General features: G+C 47.7%; 1 protein-coding gene across 1 annotated transcript in view; it reads left to right on the top strand.

The window, feature by feature from the left end:
* GALNT17 (polypeptide N-acetylgalactosaminyltransferase 17) overlaps window positions 1–15,528 on the top strand; it is a 619,422-nt gene that overhangs the window by 269,170 nt on the left and 334,724 nt on the right. The window contains exon 3 of the mRNA XM_033193345.1: window positions 9,080–9,246. Within this exon, the coding sequence (XP_033049236.1) occupies window positions 9,080–9,246 (167 nt within the window). The remainder of the gene's footprint in view (window positions 1–9,079; window positions 9,247–15,528) is intronic.

The raw sequence follows: 15,528 nt of genomic DNA on the forward strand, positions 1-15,528 counted from the left end.
CCAGAGCTGGGGGGTAGAACACTCTCCCACATGAGCTTTATCCACATTCCCGCCAGCCTTATTAAACCCAGGGGAGGTGGAGCCGGCTTCCGCTCACTCATATCTCCTGGATAGGAAATCAAACCTGACCCGGCTCAGATATGCTATGTGGGAATACTTGGCCCCCAGCGGGCCATGGGCATGGTGCACCTGGCTGTAGAGGACTTTCTCCTAGTTGGGGCTTTTAGGGCAGAGATGAAGAAATCAAGAAATTGGCTGGGTGCGGTGGCTCATACCTGTAATCCCAGCAGTTTGGGAGGCTGAGGTGGGCAGATTGCTTGAGGTCAGGAGTTTAAGACCAGCTTGGCCAACACAGTGAAACCCCGTCTCTATTAAAAATACAAAAATTGACCGGGTGTGGTGGCACATGCCTGTAATCCCAGCACTTGGGAAGGCTGAGACAGGCAGCTCACCTGAGGCCAGGAGTTCGAGAACAGCCTGGCCAACGTGGTGAAACCCTGCCTCTACTAAAAATATAAAAATTAGCCGGGTATGGTGGCACACACCTGCAGTCCCAGCTACTCAGAAGGCTGAGGCAGGAGAATCGCTTGAACCTGGGAAGTGGAGGTGGCAGTGAGCTGAGATAGTGCCACTGCACTCCAGCTTGGGTGACAAAGCAAGACTCCATCTTAAAAAAAGAAAAGACAAGAAATCAAGTCTCCCATAGGAAATGGTTTAGTGGTTGGGCGGGAAATTGTGTGGAAGTTTGCCCACTGTAGCCGCCATACCGTGCCTGTCCAGGCAGGGGCGTTTGGAAGTTTAAACACCATAAGGTACTGTTCCCATCTTGCTACTTTTCAGACACGCTGTGTGACTTAGGACAAGTGAATTCACCCCTCTGGGCCCCAGTTTCCTCATCTGCAGAATGGGCATGATACTGCTGCCTACGTCCTATGGTTTACTGTAAGGATTAAAGCCTAGTACATGGAGCTTCCAGCAGTTTCTGGCATGTAGCCCACACTGTGTGTCAGTTATCATCATCAGCAGCAGCAGCATCATTTTCTGTAGCCTGCTGAGCCTCCTAGGCCCTGTCTTACCTAAATTGTTTTCCAGTGATGGGGATGTTTGGGGAGCTTTTTGTTTTCAAGTTGGCAGACTGGGTCACAAGCATGTTTTTGTTGTTGTTGTTTTTATTTTGAGACAGATTCTCACTGTCAGGCTGGAGTGCAGTAGCACTGGCTGAGCTCACTGCAACCTCTGCCTCCTGGGTTTAAGCGATTCTCTTGCCTTAGCCTCCCAAGTAGCTGGGACTACAGGCGTGCCCCACCATGCCCAGCTAATTTTTATAATTTTAATAGAGATAGGATTTCGCCATGTTGCCCAGGCTGGTCTTGAACTCCTGACCTCAAGTGATCTGCCTGCCGTGGCCTCCCAAAGTGCTAGGATTACAGGCATGAGCCACCGTGCCCGGCCATAAGCATGTCTTGATACCTCTCATTTTTACCACATTGTGGTCAGGCAAACTGTCTCCTTAAAAGTGGTCCTGTGAGGGCAGGGGTCTGCTTTTGAGACTGCACGACTGGTGCTCTGGGCTTCGATTTCTTCCCTGCTGGAGACCTTGAGCCTTGACCTACCGTGATTTCAACCGTGATTCTCTCCAGTGATTCCCAGAGGTGGCTGGCTGGCTGGCGGGCGGGGGGCGGGGGGTAACTGTGGTTAGTCTCAAGGAGTTTCAGAGGTCAAGGAAGCATCCCAGGCATGTGGACAGACAGACAGATGGACAGATGGGCAGTAAGGTGTTCACTGTTCTAGAGATTTCACTTGGTTGGTTATATGTCTCTACTTTCTTTTCTCTATGACAACAGCTTTGCAGAGGATCTGTTTTCCAATTAGCTCTTGAGGAACTTGGCTTTGAATTTCTTTGTAGCCCCTTTCTGGTCTTGGCCATTGAAATTGGTCCAGCCGGGTGCGGTGGCTCATGCATGTAATCCCAGCACTTCAGGAGGTTGAGGCAGAAGGATCACGTAAGCCCTGGAGTTCAAAACCAGCCTGGACAACTTAACAAGACCCCATCTCTACAAAAAATACAAATTAGCTGGGCGTGGCAGTGCACACCTGTGGTCTCAGCTACTTGGGATGCTGAGGATCACTTGAACCCTAGAAGTTGAGGCTACAGTGAGCTGTGATTGAGCTACTGCATTCCAGCTTGTGCAACAGAGAGAGACCCTGTCTGCAAAGCGGGGTGGGGAGAAAATAAAAAAAGAAATTGGTCCAGACCTTCACACCTTAAAATAGCTTTCCGGGTACCAATCTTCTTTCAGATAAAGGACTGTTCATTGCTTACTGACTAGTTATTGAAAGGAAATTTGTGATTTGTGAAACCCAGGTTCAAGTCGGTGTTGCTAGAGGGAGCACACAGCAACCCCCAGATATAGATGCTGAGGTATTTTGTAGTTTATGTGGCATGCCTATCTCTCTTTGCTCCCTGGGCGTCTTTCACATCTGGAATTTCTTTTATCCTTGCAAGCTTCCAGCCTGCTCTTACTTGCCTGGCTTTTACTTTTATTTTTATTTTTTTCTTGAAATGGAGTCTCCTTCTGTTGCCCAGGTTGGAGTGCAGTAGTGTGATCTCGGCTCACTGCAACCTCCACCTCCTGGGTTCAAGCAGTTCTCCTGCCTCAGCCTCCTGAGTAGCTGGGACTACAGACATGCCCCACCATGCCCCGCTAATTTTTGGATTTTTAGTAGGGTTTTGCCATGTTGGCCAGGCTGGTCTCAAACTCCTGACCTCAAGTGATCCGCCCACCTCAGCCTCCCATTGCCTGGCTTTTATAGCCTGGGAGGCCAACAGAGAGGCAGAAAATGTGTCTAAATCTGTAGGTTTCATTATAGAGAGACGGGGCCAGAAGCCAGGGTCTGAGTTGATGGTTCCCTTCCCTGGATCCTCTTGCCCAGCACTGGCTGTTGCTGGGCCCACCAGAGGGCGCCATGCAGGCCACCCTGGCACTGAGCACTTGAACGTTTCACCCCTTAGCTCTTCAGGAATAAGAGAATGAGGGAGGGGCTTCTTTCCTGCCAGCGTGTGGGATGTCCAGACACCATGCAGTTTGGATGCACTGTCTGATAGCCCTCAGGCCACAGTGGGAATGGATGCAGCATTATCTCCCAGGGGCGGGAGCATCTGTTTCCGCGCTTTGTACAATCTGTAGCATGTCTGTGGCCTGTGGGGTCCCCTCTCCCTTCTCCCGTCCACCATCAGCTGCCTTCCTTCACTGGTCTTTCTGCCCTGTTGGGTATTAGTATCTGATTGGAAGTAACGTACGTATCAACCCATGCCTATGTCTACTCTTGGCAGAAAATGCTTAGAACTGTTACAGGAAAGGGGTCCCCATCCAGACGCTAGGAGAGGGTTCTTGGATCTTGCCCAAGAAAGAATTCAGAGTGAGTCTTTAAAGTGAAAGCTCATTTATTAGGAAAGTGAAAGAATAAAGAATGGCTACTCCATAGACAAAGAAGCTCTGAAGGCTACTGGTGGCCCATTTTTATGGTTATGTAACCAAGGGGTGGATTATTCATGCCTCTTCTTTTTAGACCATAGAGGGTAACTTCCTGTCATTGCCATGGCAATTTGTAAACTGCCATGGTGCTGATCAGAGTGTAGCAGTGAGGACAATCAGAGGTCACTCTTGTCACCATCTTGGTTTTGGTGGGTTTTGGCCGGCTTCTTACTGCAACCTGTTTTAGCAAGATCTTTATGACCTGTATCTTGTGCTGACCTCCTATCTCATCCTGTGACTTAGAATGCCTTAGCCATCTGGGAATGCAGCCCAGTAGGTCTCAGCCTCATTTTACCCAGCTGCTATCCAAGATGGAGTTGCTCTGGTTCGCACGCCTCTGACAAAACTTGAGCTGTCCGTCTTTCCATCTACCCAGCATATTCTGAGCATCTTCAATATATCAGGCAAAAGGCTGGGCTTCGAGATTTCTTTTAAAGGCAGCGTCTACCTCCCTAGAGCTTAATGATCGGCAAAAAGAATGCTGATTTTTATGATAATAATTACGGCATTTATATTGTCTGCTGTCAAGTAAATCCGTGAATCTTGGAGGACTCTGGCCCAGGAGAGGTGAATCATTGTTTAGCTGGGCGAGGTTAGAAACCTGGGTCCTGACCGGGAAGAGAGCCCTGAGTAGGTCGTGTGGGCAGGATCTGGGTGACGGCTCTGGAAGCCTGGCCGGTGGTCATCAGGGAAATGCAAAAGTGAGCAGAGGAGCCAGGAGGGAGAATGGCAGGGCCAGCCTGGCAGGCTGGACCTTTATTTTATGAGTTAGTGCATAACAACGGGCCCCCCCAACAAAGGATGTGTTATACAGATAGCTCCTGTGGGTGCTGGGGGTTTTATCCTGCTGGGGGAAATTTGAAGTTAACCTGCTCCAGGGCTGAGGGGACTGGGGGTATTTGCACATCAATACCTGGTGTTCCGCAGGTAGTTTGTCTCCTGTCCCCAGGGACATTTTCATGGGCTCTCAAAGGCTGCTGGGGCTGCTTATTCCCTGGACCCAATAACGAGATGCAGATGAGATGGGAAAGAAGAGAGTTTATTTCTTTAACTGGCTACAGGGAGAAGGCCTGGAAAATATCACCAGACCAACTGAAAATCACTAAGGATTTTCGAACTTGTATGCCTTCTGAGCTATATGTCTACATGTAAGCATGCGTTCATCTAAACGTGTAAGTGATTAGCTATTTCTTTCTTTTTTTCTTTTTTTTTTTTTTTGAGATGGAGTCTCACTCTGTCGCCCAGGCTGGAGTGCGGTGGCACGATCTTGGCTCACTGCAACTTCTGCCTTCCAGGTTCAAGCCATTCTCCTGCCTCAGCCTCCAAGTAACTGGGACCACAGGTGCCTGCCACCATGCCCGGCTAATTTTTTTTTTTTCTTGTATTTTTAGTAGAGACGGGGTTTCACCATATTGACCAGCCTGGTCTTGAACTCCTGACCTTGGGATCCGCCTGCCTTGGCCTCCGATAGTGCTGGGATTACAGGCGTGAGCCACCGCACCCGTCCTAGCTTCTTCTAATCTATAACTAAAGTGTGAGTCTTGAAGACCTTCCTCTGGAGCCTCAGTAAATTTACTTAATCTACATGGGTCCTTGTGCAGAGGGTGAATACCCTTATCTTGTCTCCTGCTAAATAATCATGGAGAGAGTTCCTTTCGACCCCCAATAAAACTTGTTTGTGGAGTTCTGGGGAGTTTCTTCAGACCCCCATTGAAAACTCGTTTCATCCTAAATGAGTCCTGTTGAGAATTCCTTCCGTTATCTTGTCCTGCTTCAAGGTGGGCTTTTGTTACATTCCAGCCTTTGTATGAGGACACAGGCTCTTTTGTTTGTTTGTTTGTTTGTTTTTGGTTTTTTTTGTTTTTGTTTTTTGTTTTTTGAGGCGGAGTCTCACTCTGTCACCCAGGCTGGAGCACAGTGGCCCGATCTCAGCTCACTGCAAGCTCCGCCTCCCGGGTTTACACCATTCTCCTGCCTCAGCCTCCCGAGTAGCTGGGACTACAGGCGCCCGCCACCGCGCCCGGCTAGTTTTTTGTATTTTTTAGTAGAGACGGGGTTTCACCATGTTAGCCAGGATGGTCTCGATCTCCTGACCTCGTGATCCGCCCTTCTCGGCCTCCCAAAGTGCTGGGATTACAGGCTTGAGCCACCGCGCCCAGCGAGGACACAGGCTCTTTCAGCTTTTAATATTTAACTTAACCACTCAGCGCTTAAATAGTTGTTACAGAGGTCTGCCTGTTTAGCTGTTAGTAAGACCTGGCCTGCCACAGTTTCACAGACTGAGAAGCTGAGCTGTGGAGACAGGTGGGGTGAGCAGCATTCCCAGGGTTACAGATCCCAGGTGGGGTCCAGCACTTTTCGCTTCTGAAATCCCCTGTGATTTTTTAAATGGTCACCTGGACCCATGAAAGGGCAGGACTGAGGACCCCATGTCCTGAAGGCTGCTACGTTTCCCATTTCACCAGGGGGCGTTGCCTGCTCCAGCCAAGAGGCTTGACTTACGACCTGACTACAGCGTAACCCCATTGCTGTGACTGGAGAAGATGGTGCTAGGACTGTACAGTCTGGCCTCATTTCTTTTCAATTTCAAAATCCAGAAGCCGTTAAAAGCGAAGGATCAGAGAAACCAGCCCCAGGAAGATATGCACAGAGTCAGTGGGTGTGTCACGTGTGCCCTGACACCGTGTGTCAGAGGTGTTTGAACCAGAGAGACTCCGTCTTAAACAAGGACTGGGTGTAATAAGGCTGAGACCCACTGGGCTGCATTCCCAGGAGTTAAAGGCACTCTGAGTCACAGGATGAGACAGGAGGTCAGTACAAGGTACAGGTCACAAAGACCTTGCTGACAAAAGGATGCGGTAAAGAAGCTGGCTAAAACCCACCAAAACCAAGATGGCTATGAAAGTGACCTCTGGCCATCCTCACGGCTCATTGTATACTAATTATAATGCATTAGCATGCCGAAAGACTGAAAGACTGTCCCACCAGCGCCTTGACAGTTTACAAAGGCCATGGCACTGTCAGGAAGTTGCCCTACGTGGTCTATAAAGGGGAGGACCCTCAATTCTGGGAATTACCCACCCCTTTCCCAGAAAACTCATGAATAATCCACCCTTGTTTAGCATATGATCAAGAAATAATCATTTAATTGGGCAACCAGCAGCCCTGGGGGCTGTTCTGCCTATGGAATAGCCATTCTTTATTCCTTTACATTCTTAATAAACTTCTTTTTACTTTACGGACTCACCCCATGTTCATTCTTGCTCAGGGTCCAGGAACCCTCTCTTGGGGTCTGAATCAGGACCACTTTCCAGTAACACATGCACGTGTACAGCGGGTGAGAATGAGCTGAGATGGGACAGCTGCCACACTACGAGGCACGGGATGGCTGCTGCCCTCTGGTCGAGGGAGTTCCGAGGGACCCTCTGGAGTGCCCTTGACAAGCGGACCACCACACAGTCAATGAGATGATTCCTGCCAACTGCCCGCCAGCCCGTCAATAATCGCTGTAATCTCCCTGGCAGCCCCCAGAAGTAGATTTACAGCAGTGTGGTAAAAATGAGGCTGCTTGATCAATGCATCCCTGGACGATCTCCTCCAGGAGACACAAACACTGTAACAAAACTTTGTTTTCTTCTGAAAATTGCCTACATGATTAATACAGCCCAACACAGCCCAAGCTGCTCAGCATAAGAAACAGCCGTATTTCTTGCTCTCTCTTCAGCTCCGCTCCTCTCTCACTCCGTGGCTTCATCTGTTTTCTTTGTTCTGCTCCCTCTTCCGTTGTGCTATATATTGTGCAATCTCCCATAAGGAGAAGAAGGATGCATTAAAGTGCAGGTACCTCGGCACTCCATTCCACTGTGTTTCTCTTTGCTATTTCCAATGTGGCTTAGGCGTAAGCATAAAATTAAAGTCATCGGTGCTGCCTGGACAGACTCTCGGTGCATCTGTGACTGAGAAAAGCAGGGCACGTTCCTCTGGTACTAAATCATCTCTTATATCACCTGGAGCCGTGGAAGAGGCCTAAACTCTGTGCTCTGGAGTCCAGACTGGATGAGAGGAATTCTTCCCTTTAATCTCTGCGCTCGGGCATGTGAGGGCTGCTGGGTATTCTGAGGGAGGGATGTCAGCAGGTTGTCCTGTCTCCTGTCTCCAGGGAGGTTCTAGGACTTCCCGAAGAAAAGCTGGTGTGCCTTAGGTTGCATGCTCCTCCAGATGTGGAGTCCTGTTCCTTTACTATGATTATTGGCATGGATGTTTTATTTCTTCTCCCAGAATGTTAACTCCATGATAGGAGGAACCTCTAGTATAATATAATACCAAGCACTTAGTGGGTTCAGTAGATGCCTTCTTTTGGGTTCCCCCAGAAACAGAGCCTGAAACAAAGGTTTAAGTGCAAGTAGTTTATTTTGGAGGTGAAGAAAGCATCACTAGGGGAGTAGGAAGTAAGACTGGTGGGGAAAGGCACCCCCTCTCCAAAGGGTGTGTTATGAAGATTGCTCCTGTGGGTAATGGGGACTTAATCCTGCTGCGGGAATTTACATTTAACCCGACCTAGGGCTGAGGGAGCTGGGGTATTTGCATTAGATTGGTGTAAAAGTAATTGTGGCCATTAAAAGTAATGGCAAAGCCCGCAATTACTTTTGCACCAACCTAATACATCAATTCCTGGTGTTCTTTTTGTTGTTGTTATTTAGAAACAGGGTCTCATTATGTTACCCAGGCTGGAGTACAGTGTCAGGATCATAGCTCATGGCAGCCTTGACCACCCCCCAGGCCCAAGTGATCCTCTCACCTCAGCCTCCCAAGTAGCTGAGAATATAGCCATGCACCACTGCACCTGGCTAATTTTAAAATGTTTTGTAGGTACAGAATCTTGCTATGTTGCTCAGGCTGGTCTTAAACTCCTGACCTCAAGCGATGCTCTTGCGTCAGCCTCCCAATGCTGAAATTACAGGTGTGAGTCACTGCACCTTGTCCCCAGTCGTCTCTAGTTGAGAGATTTAAGGGGTGGAGTAGTCGCTTAGGCATCAGCAAAGAAGGTCTCAGGCAAGAAATGGAGGGGCTGGAGTCAGAAGTCATGCAGGTGTGCCCTGAAGCTCAGGGCACAGGTAGGTGGCACAGGTAGATGCAGGTAGACATATGCCTGGGACTGATGCCTGGAACTCCCTTGGTGATGCTCTCTTCATGTCCAAAATAAACTACTTGCACTCAAACCTTTGTTTCAGGCTCTGTTTCTGGGGGAACCCAAATGCAGATGTCTACTGAACCCACTAGAGGTTCTTGTTATCACAGAGCTAACATTCTAACTCACCACCTGTAGGTGGTGAATTTGGGGGAAGTGGGGCTGCATCTGTTAGTGCTCTCTTCCTTAGGGTTTATTCTCAGTTCTTAGCCAAGGAGAAGCCTAAGGGAACCAGTGATTCACACCTCGGGACCCGTGCATGAGGATTCCACTGAAATCTTACACTGTGTCCAGCAGCAGTGCCTGAGCTTTTATCCTTCCTCTGACTCTGCGTTTCCCATCTCTCCTTCCCCAGGTGTAAGGAACTCAAATACTCCAAGGACCTGCCCCAGATATCCATCATATTCATCTTCGTGAACGAGGCCCTGTCGGTGATCCTGCGGTCAGTGCACAGTGCCGTCAATCACACACCCACACACCTGCTGAAGGAAATCATTCTGGTGGATGACAACAGCGACGAAGGTACAGGGGTGGCTGACCTGTGCACAGGACATGATGACAGCAGGGGGAAATGCCACTTTCATTCCAGTGTGAGCCCGAGTATCTGTGTCTCCTGGTCCCTGGAGCATATCTGGGGAATGGGAGATTTTTTTTTTTTTCTTTTTTTTTTTGAGATGGAATCTCTCTCTGTCGCCCAGGCTGGAGTGCAGTGGTACAATCTCGGCTCACTGCAACCTCCACCTCCCGGGTTCAAGCGATTCTCCTGCCTCAGCCTCCCGAGTAGCTGGGACTAGAGGCACACACCAACATGCCTGGCTAATTTTTGTATTTTTAGTAGAGACAGGGTTTTGCTGTGTTGGTCAGGCTGGTCTCGAACTCCTGACCTCAGGTGATCTGCCCTCCTCAGCCTCCCAAAGTGCTGGGATTACAGGCATGAGGCACTGCGCCTGGCTGGTTGCAACCTTTTTATGAGAATCTAATGTCTGATGATCTGAGATGGAACAGTTTCATCCTGAAACCATCTCCCCTGACCCACATGTTCCATGGAAAAATTGTTTTCCACAAAGCCGCTCGCTGGTGCCAAAAAGGTTGAGGACCACTGCTCTAGGGCTCATTAGAATCATTTTTTTTTGTTTGTTTGTTTTTTTTTTGTTTTGTTTTTTTGAGACGGAGTCTCGCTCTGCCGCCCAGGCTGGAGTGCAGTGGCCGGGTCTCAGCTCACTGCAAGCTCCGCCTCCTGGGTTTACGCCATTCTCCTGCCTCAGCCTCCCAAGCAGCTGGGACTACAGGCGCCCGCCATGTCGCCGGCTAGTTTTTTGTATTTTTAGTAGAGACGGGTTTCACCATGTTAGCCAGGATGGTCTCGATCTCCTGACCTCGTGATCCGCCCATCTCGGCCTCCCAAAGTGCTGGGATTACAGCTTGAGCCACCGCGCCCGCCTATTAGAATCATTGACTGGCCATGGATCTAGATGACTTCCCTCTTCTCGTTACCTAAAGTAGATGACAGTGAAGAGCTGAATTCCTCCTCCACTCCCCCGCCCCGCCACGCCCCATCTTTGTTGTCCTTCTCCAAAAAGCAAAATAAAAAATTCTATCCTGTGTTAGGAACTGTTTATCTACATTGGAATTCTCCTCTAGGCCACCGTGCCCAAAATGATCTTAAGTAGAAATGAGTGGTGTTTGCTCATCTTCTGGAATTCAGCGCTACTAGGAGTGATGGCTCAATGGAAACTGTACAACAGGAAAATATTGCATGTCAATAACAAAACTCCTGGGAGGTCCTTGGAGATATTTAATAGTTGGACAAAGGCATGGCATCCAGGGCAGTGGGGGTGGGTGTTGCTAATGGTGCCTTTGTGTTGGATCCCAACCGTGCAAAATTCAGTGTGCTCACTGCTGGGAGTGACTTCCACAAGCTCAGGAGATAAAAGAAGGCCAGCTAGAGTGAGTGCCTGAAGGCCAAGAAAGCTTATCTTCTGAGCAACTACAGGATTAGGGGTAGGCTAAACCCCTTCCTTTCATCATGAGTAGGAGAGGGATTGCCCTGCAAGCTGCTCCGGTGTCTGGAAGATGGTGAAGAGGAGGCAATGCCACGGGTCCTGTTTAATACTGGATTATCTTGAGGAGCACAGGAATGAGCCTCTCCATTTAATCAGCCTGGGAGCTGATGTCCCTGGCCCTTCTGAACCGGCCCACTCTTCTGAAGGGCTTGGATGTACCTGGGCCCAGTGGTATGCCTTCTCTGGGACCTCTGGCTTACAGAGTTGGGTCATTTGGTAGATTTTTCACATCCCTAGTTTTATTTCCTTACCTTTGGCCATTAGTTATCTATAGATTCTTCTAAACCTGAGAATGATTGTCTCCTTGTGAGAAGGAGGCTCTTTCAGTTCCTGGAAGCCTCTAAGTCGTGCAGCAAATTCTCTTTCCTTGACATGCCCATGGCTCTCTGCTCTGTAGCCTTTCTTTGCACCTACCATAGACATCTTGCTCCAGCAGTCTTTCCATGCACCCCTGCAGGGACTCCCTCTGTATTTCCCCAGCTGTCTCCAGCAAAGCACTTCCTCAGAGAAGCCTCTTCTAACCTCTGAGTGGTGAAGTAAGATTGTGAAAGGAAGGCATCCTGAAAAGATTGGTACTGTGGGTGACAGAGCTTAATCCCACTGGGGAAAATCCAGGAAAAACCCATACCTCAGAGTTAACTTGCTCCAAGTGCAAGGGAGCTGGGGTATTTATACACCTTTAGGATAATGAGGCCCTGGTGCTGTGCTATCTCAGCACCTTGCTACTAGCTGTCACACTTATTAGCTTGAAGTGTGTCTGCACAGTGGACTCTCTGAAATGGGTGAGATGTTGTTTCCCAGGGCCTGAGTGGTGGTTGAAACTCATTAAGTCTTTCAGTAAGGGAGTGCATGAGGAAGCCAGGTAGGGCTAAGAAAAGGGCAGGTGTGAGCTAGTGGCAAAATGACTAGAGGTGGCCCAGGGCTAGAACACCCAGAGAGGAGCATGAACTACAGATCGGGCTGGATTGGGATGAAGACTCATTGCCAGTGGTGCACCCTCTCCTGAGGAAATCTAGGTAGAGCCCAGCCCAGGAGGAGGAAGGGAAGGTTAAGGCAATCTCAGCCATAACTCCAGCTCCTTGACTGCAGGGATCTCCAGTACAGGGTGACACTTACTGGATTCAGTAGGTGTATTAGTCCATTTTGTGTTGCTATAAAGGAATTCCTGAGGCAGGTGATTGATTGATTGACTGATTGATTGACTGATTGATTGATTTTGAGACAGAGTCTCACTCTGTCACCCAGGCTGGAGTGCAGTGGTGCAATCCCAGCTTGTTGCAGCCTCCACCTCCTGGGCTCAGGTGATCCTCCTGTCTCAGCCTCCTAAGAGGCTGGGACCACAGGCATGTGCCATCACACCTGGCTATATATATATTTGTGGAGATGGGGTTTTGACATGTTGCTTAGGCTAGTCTCAAACTCCAGGGCTCAAATGATCCTCCTGCCTCAACCTCCCAATGTGCTGGAATTACAGGTGTGAGTCACCATGCCTGGCCTTGGGTGATTTATTTAAAAAGGAGGTTTTATTTGTCTCACAGTTCTGCAGAATGTACAAGAACCATGGCACCAGCATCTGCTTGGCTTCTGGTGAAGCCTCAGAAACTTTTAGTCATGGCAGAAGGGAAGGGGAGCAAGTGAGTGTCACATGGTGAGAGAGGGAACAAGAGAGTGGGAGGGAGGTCCCAGACCCTCTGAGAACTTACTCATTACCATGAAGGAGGCACTGAGCCATAAATGAGGGATGTACCCCCATGACCCAAACATCTCCCACCAGGCCTCACCTCCAACATTGGGGGTCACATTTTAACATGAGATTAGGAGAGGACAAATATTCAAACCATACTAGTAGGTATCTTCATTTGGGTTCCCCCAGAAGTAGACCCTGAAATAAACATCTGCAAGTAGATGGGTTTATTCACATCAAGAGTGCAAATAGTTTATTTGGGAGGTAAAGAGAGCACCAGTAGGGTACTGGGGAAATAAGAATAGGAAGGGAAAGCATCCCCAAAAGATTGGTACTGTGGGTGACAGAGCTTAATTTCACTGGGGAAATTCCAAGAGCCAGTGTAAACTCAGACCTCAGAGTTAACTTGCTCCAAGGGTGAGGAAGCTGGGGTATTTATACACCTCTAACATCAAATGTTTTAGTGTAAGAACCCCCTGGGACTCCACCCTGGAGGAAGTTCTACTTCAGGAGGCTTGGGTAGGGCTGAAAATTTGCATTCTTATAAGCTCCTATTTGATGCTGATGTAGCTTGTGTGGGGAACACACTTTGAGAACCACTGGGTTAAGCAACCACACCTTGAGCCCTGTCTGAGTCCCATTTTAATGGTTCACATCTCAGGTCTACATGAAGATGTTTAGTGAATAAGAAAATAGGAGAAAGAGGTATTTGGTTCAGCCACACCATAAATCAATATCCATTCATCATCCTCCTCCTCTCCCAAATACCCAGGGGACCAGGAGTTGACGATATTAACATGATCTCCCTCTTTTCAGTTCCTGGTTCTGTTCTCTTATGTTTTTTCCCTAGGCCAGAAATCTCTTCTCTTGAACTAGAAGAGGAATCTAATATTTTTCATTTTATTACGATGTTCTTTGTAACTGGTATTATCGAGTTTTGTAAATGTTCTACATCTATTTAAAAAGACCCCCACGCACTGTAATCATGGAATTGAATTCCTGCCAGACATCAATTTTGTGTATTCTGGTAGGCTATGAGTTTTTTTTTTTTTAAGTCTTTTTGATAATGGTGTTTTAAAATCTCCTTTTATAAGGCCTCTTCCTTCCTGTGTTCCTAATATTTGTTTTCTGGTATCTCGTTGTCAGTTTCTTGGCAACTCCAGATTTGTATCTGCATGGCTTCATTAATAGTGATGTTTGTTACTGTTATGTAATGCTCTCTTTATCTTAGAAGCTTACCCTGTTTTATTTTTTTGCCCTGAATTTAGTTTTTCTTACATTAATATTGTTGTTCCTGCTTGCTAGTTCACATTTGATTAAAACGTTTTTTCTCCCAGCCTCACAGTTTTGTTTTCTGATCTTAAAAGCAATGCATGCTCTTTGTTGGAAAATTCGAATGTATCAAAAAGCAAATATAATTGGAAAAAAATAAATACTGAAGAGACTAACCAGAGGCAACTGCTCATTCGCCCATGCCCTTACCCTCTTTAATGCACATTTTGCATAGTTAAGATCAATAGTATAAACAAGTTAATGTTCTGCTTTTTCCCCTTGAAGGGTAAAGCATAAGCTGTGCCCTTTTTTTTATTATTATTATTTAAAAAGTTCTGCAAACATCATTTTAATGAGGGCAGATTGATCTATTCGCAGATTCACTAAGCTCTGGTCAAGATGGGCTCAGGGAATGGGTGTACAAAGCCAGGGCACTCTGGAGAAGCAGACAAGATGAGACTGCAGATTTTCCTTTGTCAGGGAATTTTGTTTTTATTTTAAGTCATTTGTTTCACTCAGTTTGAATATTGACATTGGCCTATGTTAAGCCCAAGTAAGATGCATTTCTTTGTACTCTGTACATCCAGCTGAAATCACTCAGGCAACATTTGCCAGAAATCACTGCTCACCAAGTCCAGTGGGCATTTTGCTGCCCAGATCTTTTGGCACCATCTGATATTGTCAAGCAGCTTCCTTGATGGTGTATCACTCCTCCTGGTGCCCCGACACTACTCTCTGCTGATTCTCCCTTAATCTTCTTTTTGCAGCTGTTCTTCTCTTCCTTGGTTTCTTAGTCCATTTGTCTTTCTACAAAGAATACTTACGACTAGGTAATTTATAACAGAAAGTAATTTATTTCACTCATGGTTCTGTAGACTGTACAAGAAGCATGATGCCAGCATCTGCTTCTGGTAAGGGTTTCAGGAGCTTCTACTCATGGTTGAAGAGGAAGGGGTGTTGGTGAGGTCACATGATGAGCGACAAGTGGAGAGAGAGAGAGGGGAGGAGGTGCCAGGCTCTTTTTAACAATCTGATTTCGTGGGAACTAAGAGTGAGAACTCATTGAATCCCATAAGAATGGCACCAAGACTTTGAGGAGGGATCCACTGCCATGACCCACCAGGCCCCACCTTCAATATTAGGGATCACATTTCAACATGAGGTGTGGAGGGGACAAACCATATCACTCGGCCCTCTCCCTTCTTAAACTGGGATTACTCGTGATTCTCAGCATCAGGACACACTGGGCAGTCTCCTCTATTGTGTATGTTCTGACAGTTTCCTATTGGAATTGTCCAATGGGATCTACCACTGAAGCCCAGAACAATTTATCTTCTTCCCTGAGCTTCAAACCAATAAGGCCTCTGTCTCCCAGATGGCTACCCTGGGTCTTCGTAGCTCCATTGGTCCAATGATGAACTTGCAGTGTTTGCCTTGATGTTTGGGTGACTGGGATGGAGGAATTTGGGTGCACAGAGGTATCACAGTCATAATACTTGACACACTCTGTCACTGGTTCACACATAGCCATTCTTTATTTTTCCTCACTTCTGATTGAGACATAAATCATACACCATCAAATATACTATAAAAATAAAATAGACCAGGCACTGTGACTCACACGTAATCCCAGCACTTTGGGAGACTGAGGCGGGTGGGTCACTTGAGGTCAGGACTTCGAGACCAGCCTGGCTAATATGGTGAAGCCCTGTCTCTACTAAAAATACAAAAATTAGTCGGGTGTGGTGGCGTGCGCCTGTAGTCCGAGCTACTCTGGAGGCTGGG

The sequence above is a fragment of the Trachypithecus francoisi genome, unplaced genomic scaffold (genome assembly GCF_009764315.1).
Source record: "Trachypithecus francoisi isolate TF-2019V2 unplaced genomic scaffold, Tfra_2.0 Lachesis_group4, whole genome shotgun sequence".
NCBI classification, from domain to species: Eukaryota; Metazoa; Chordata; class Mammalia; order Primates; family Cercopithecidae; genus Trachypithecus; species Trachypithecus francoisi.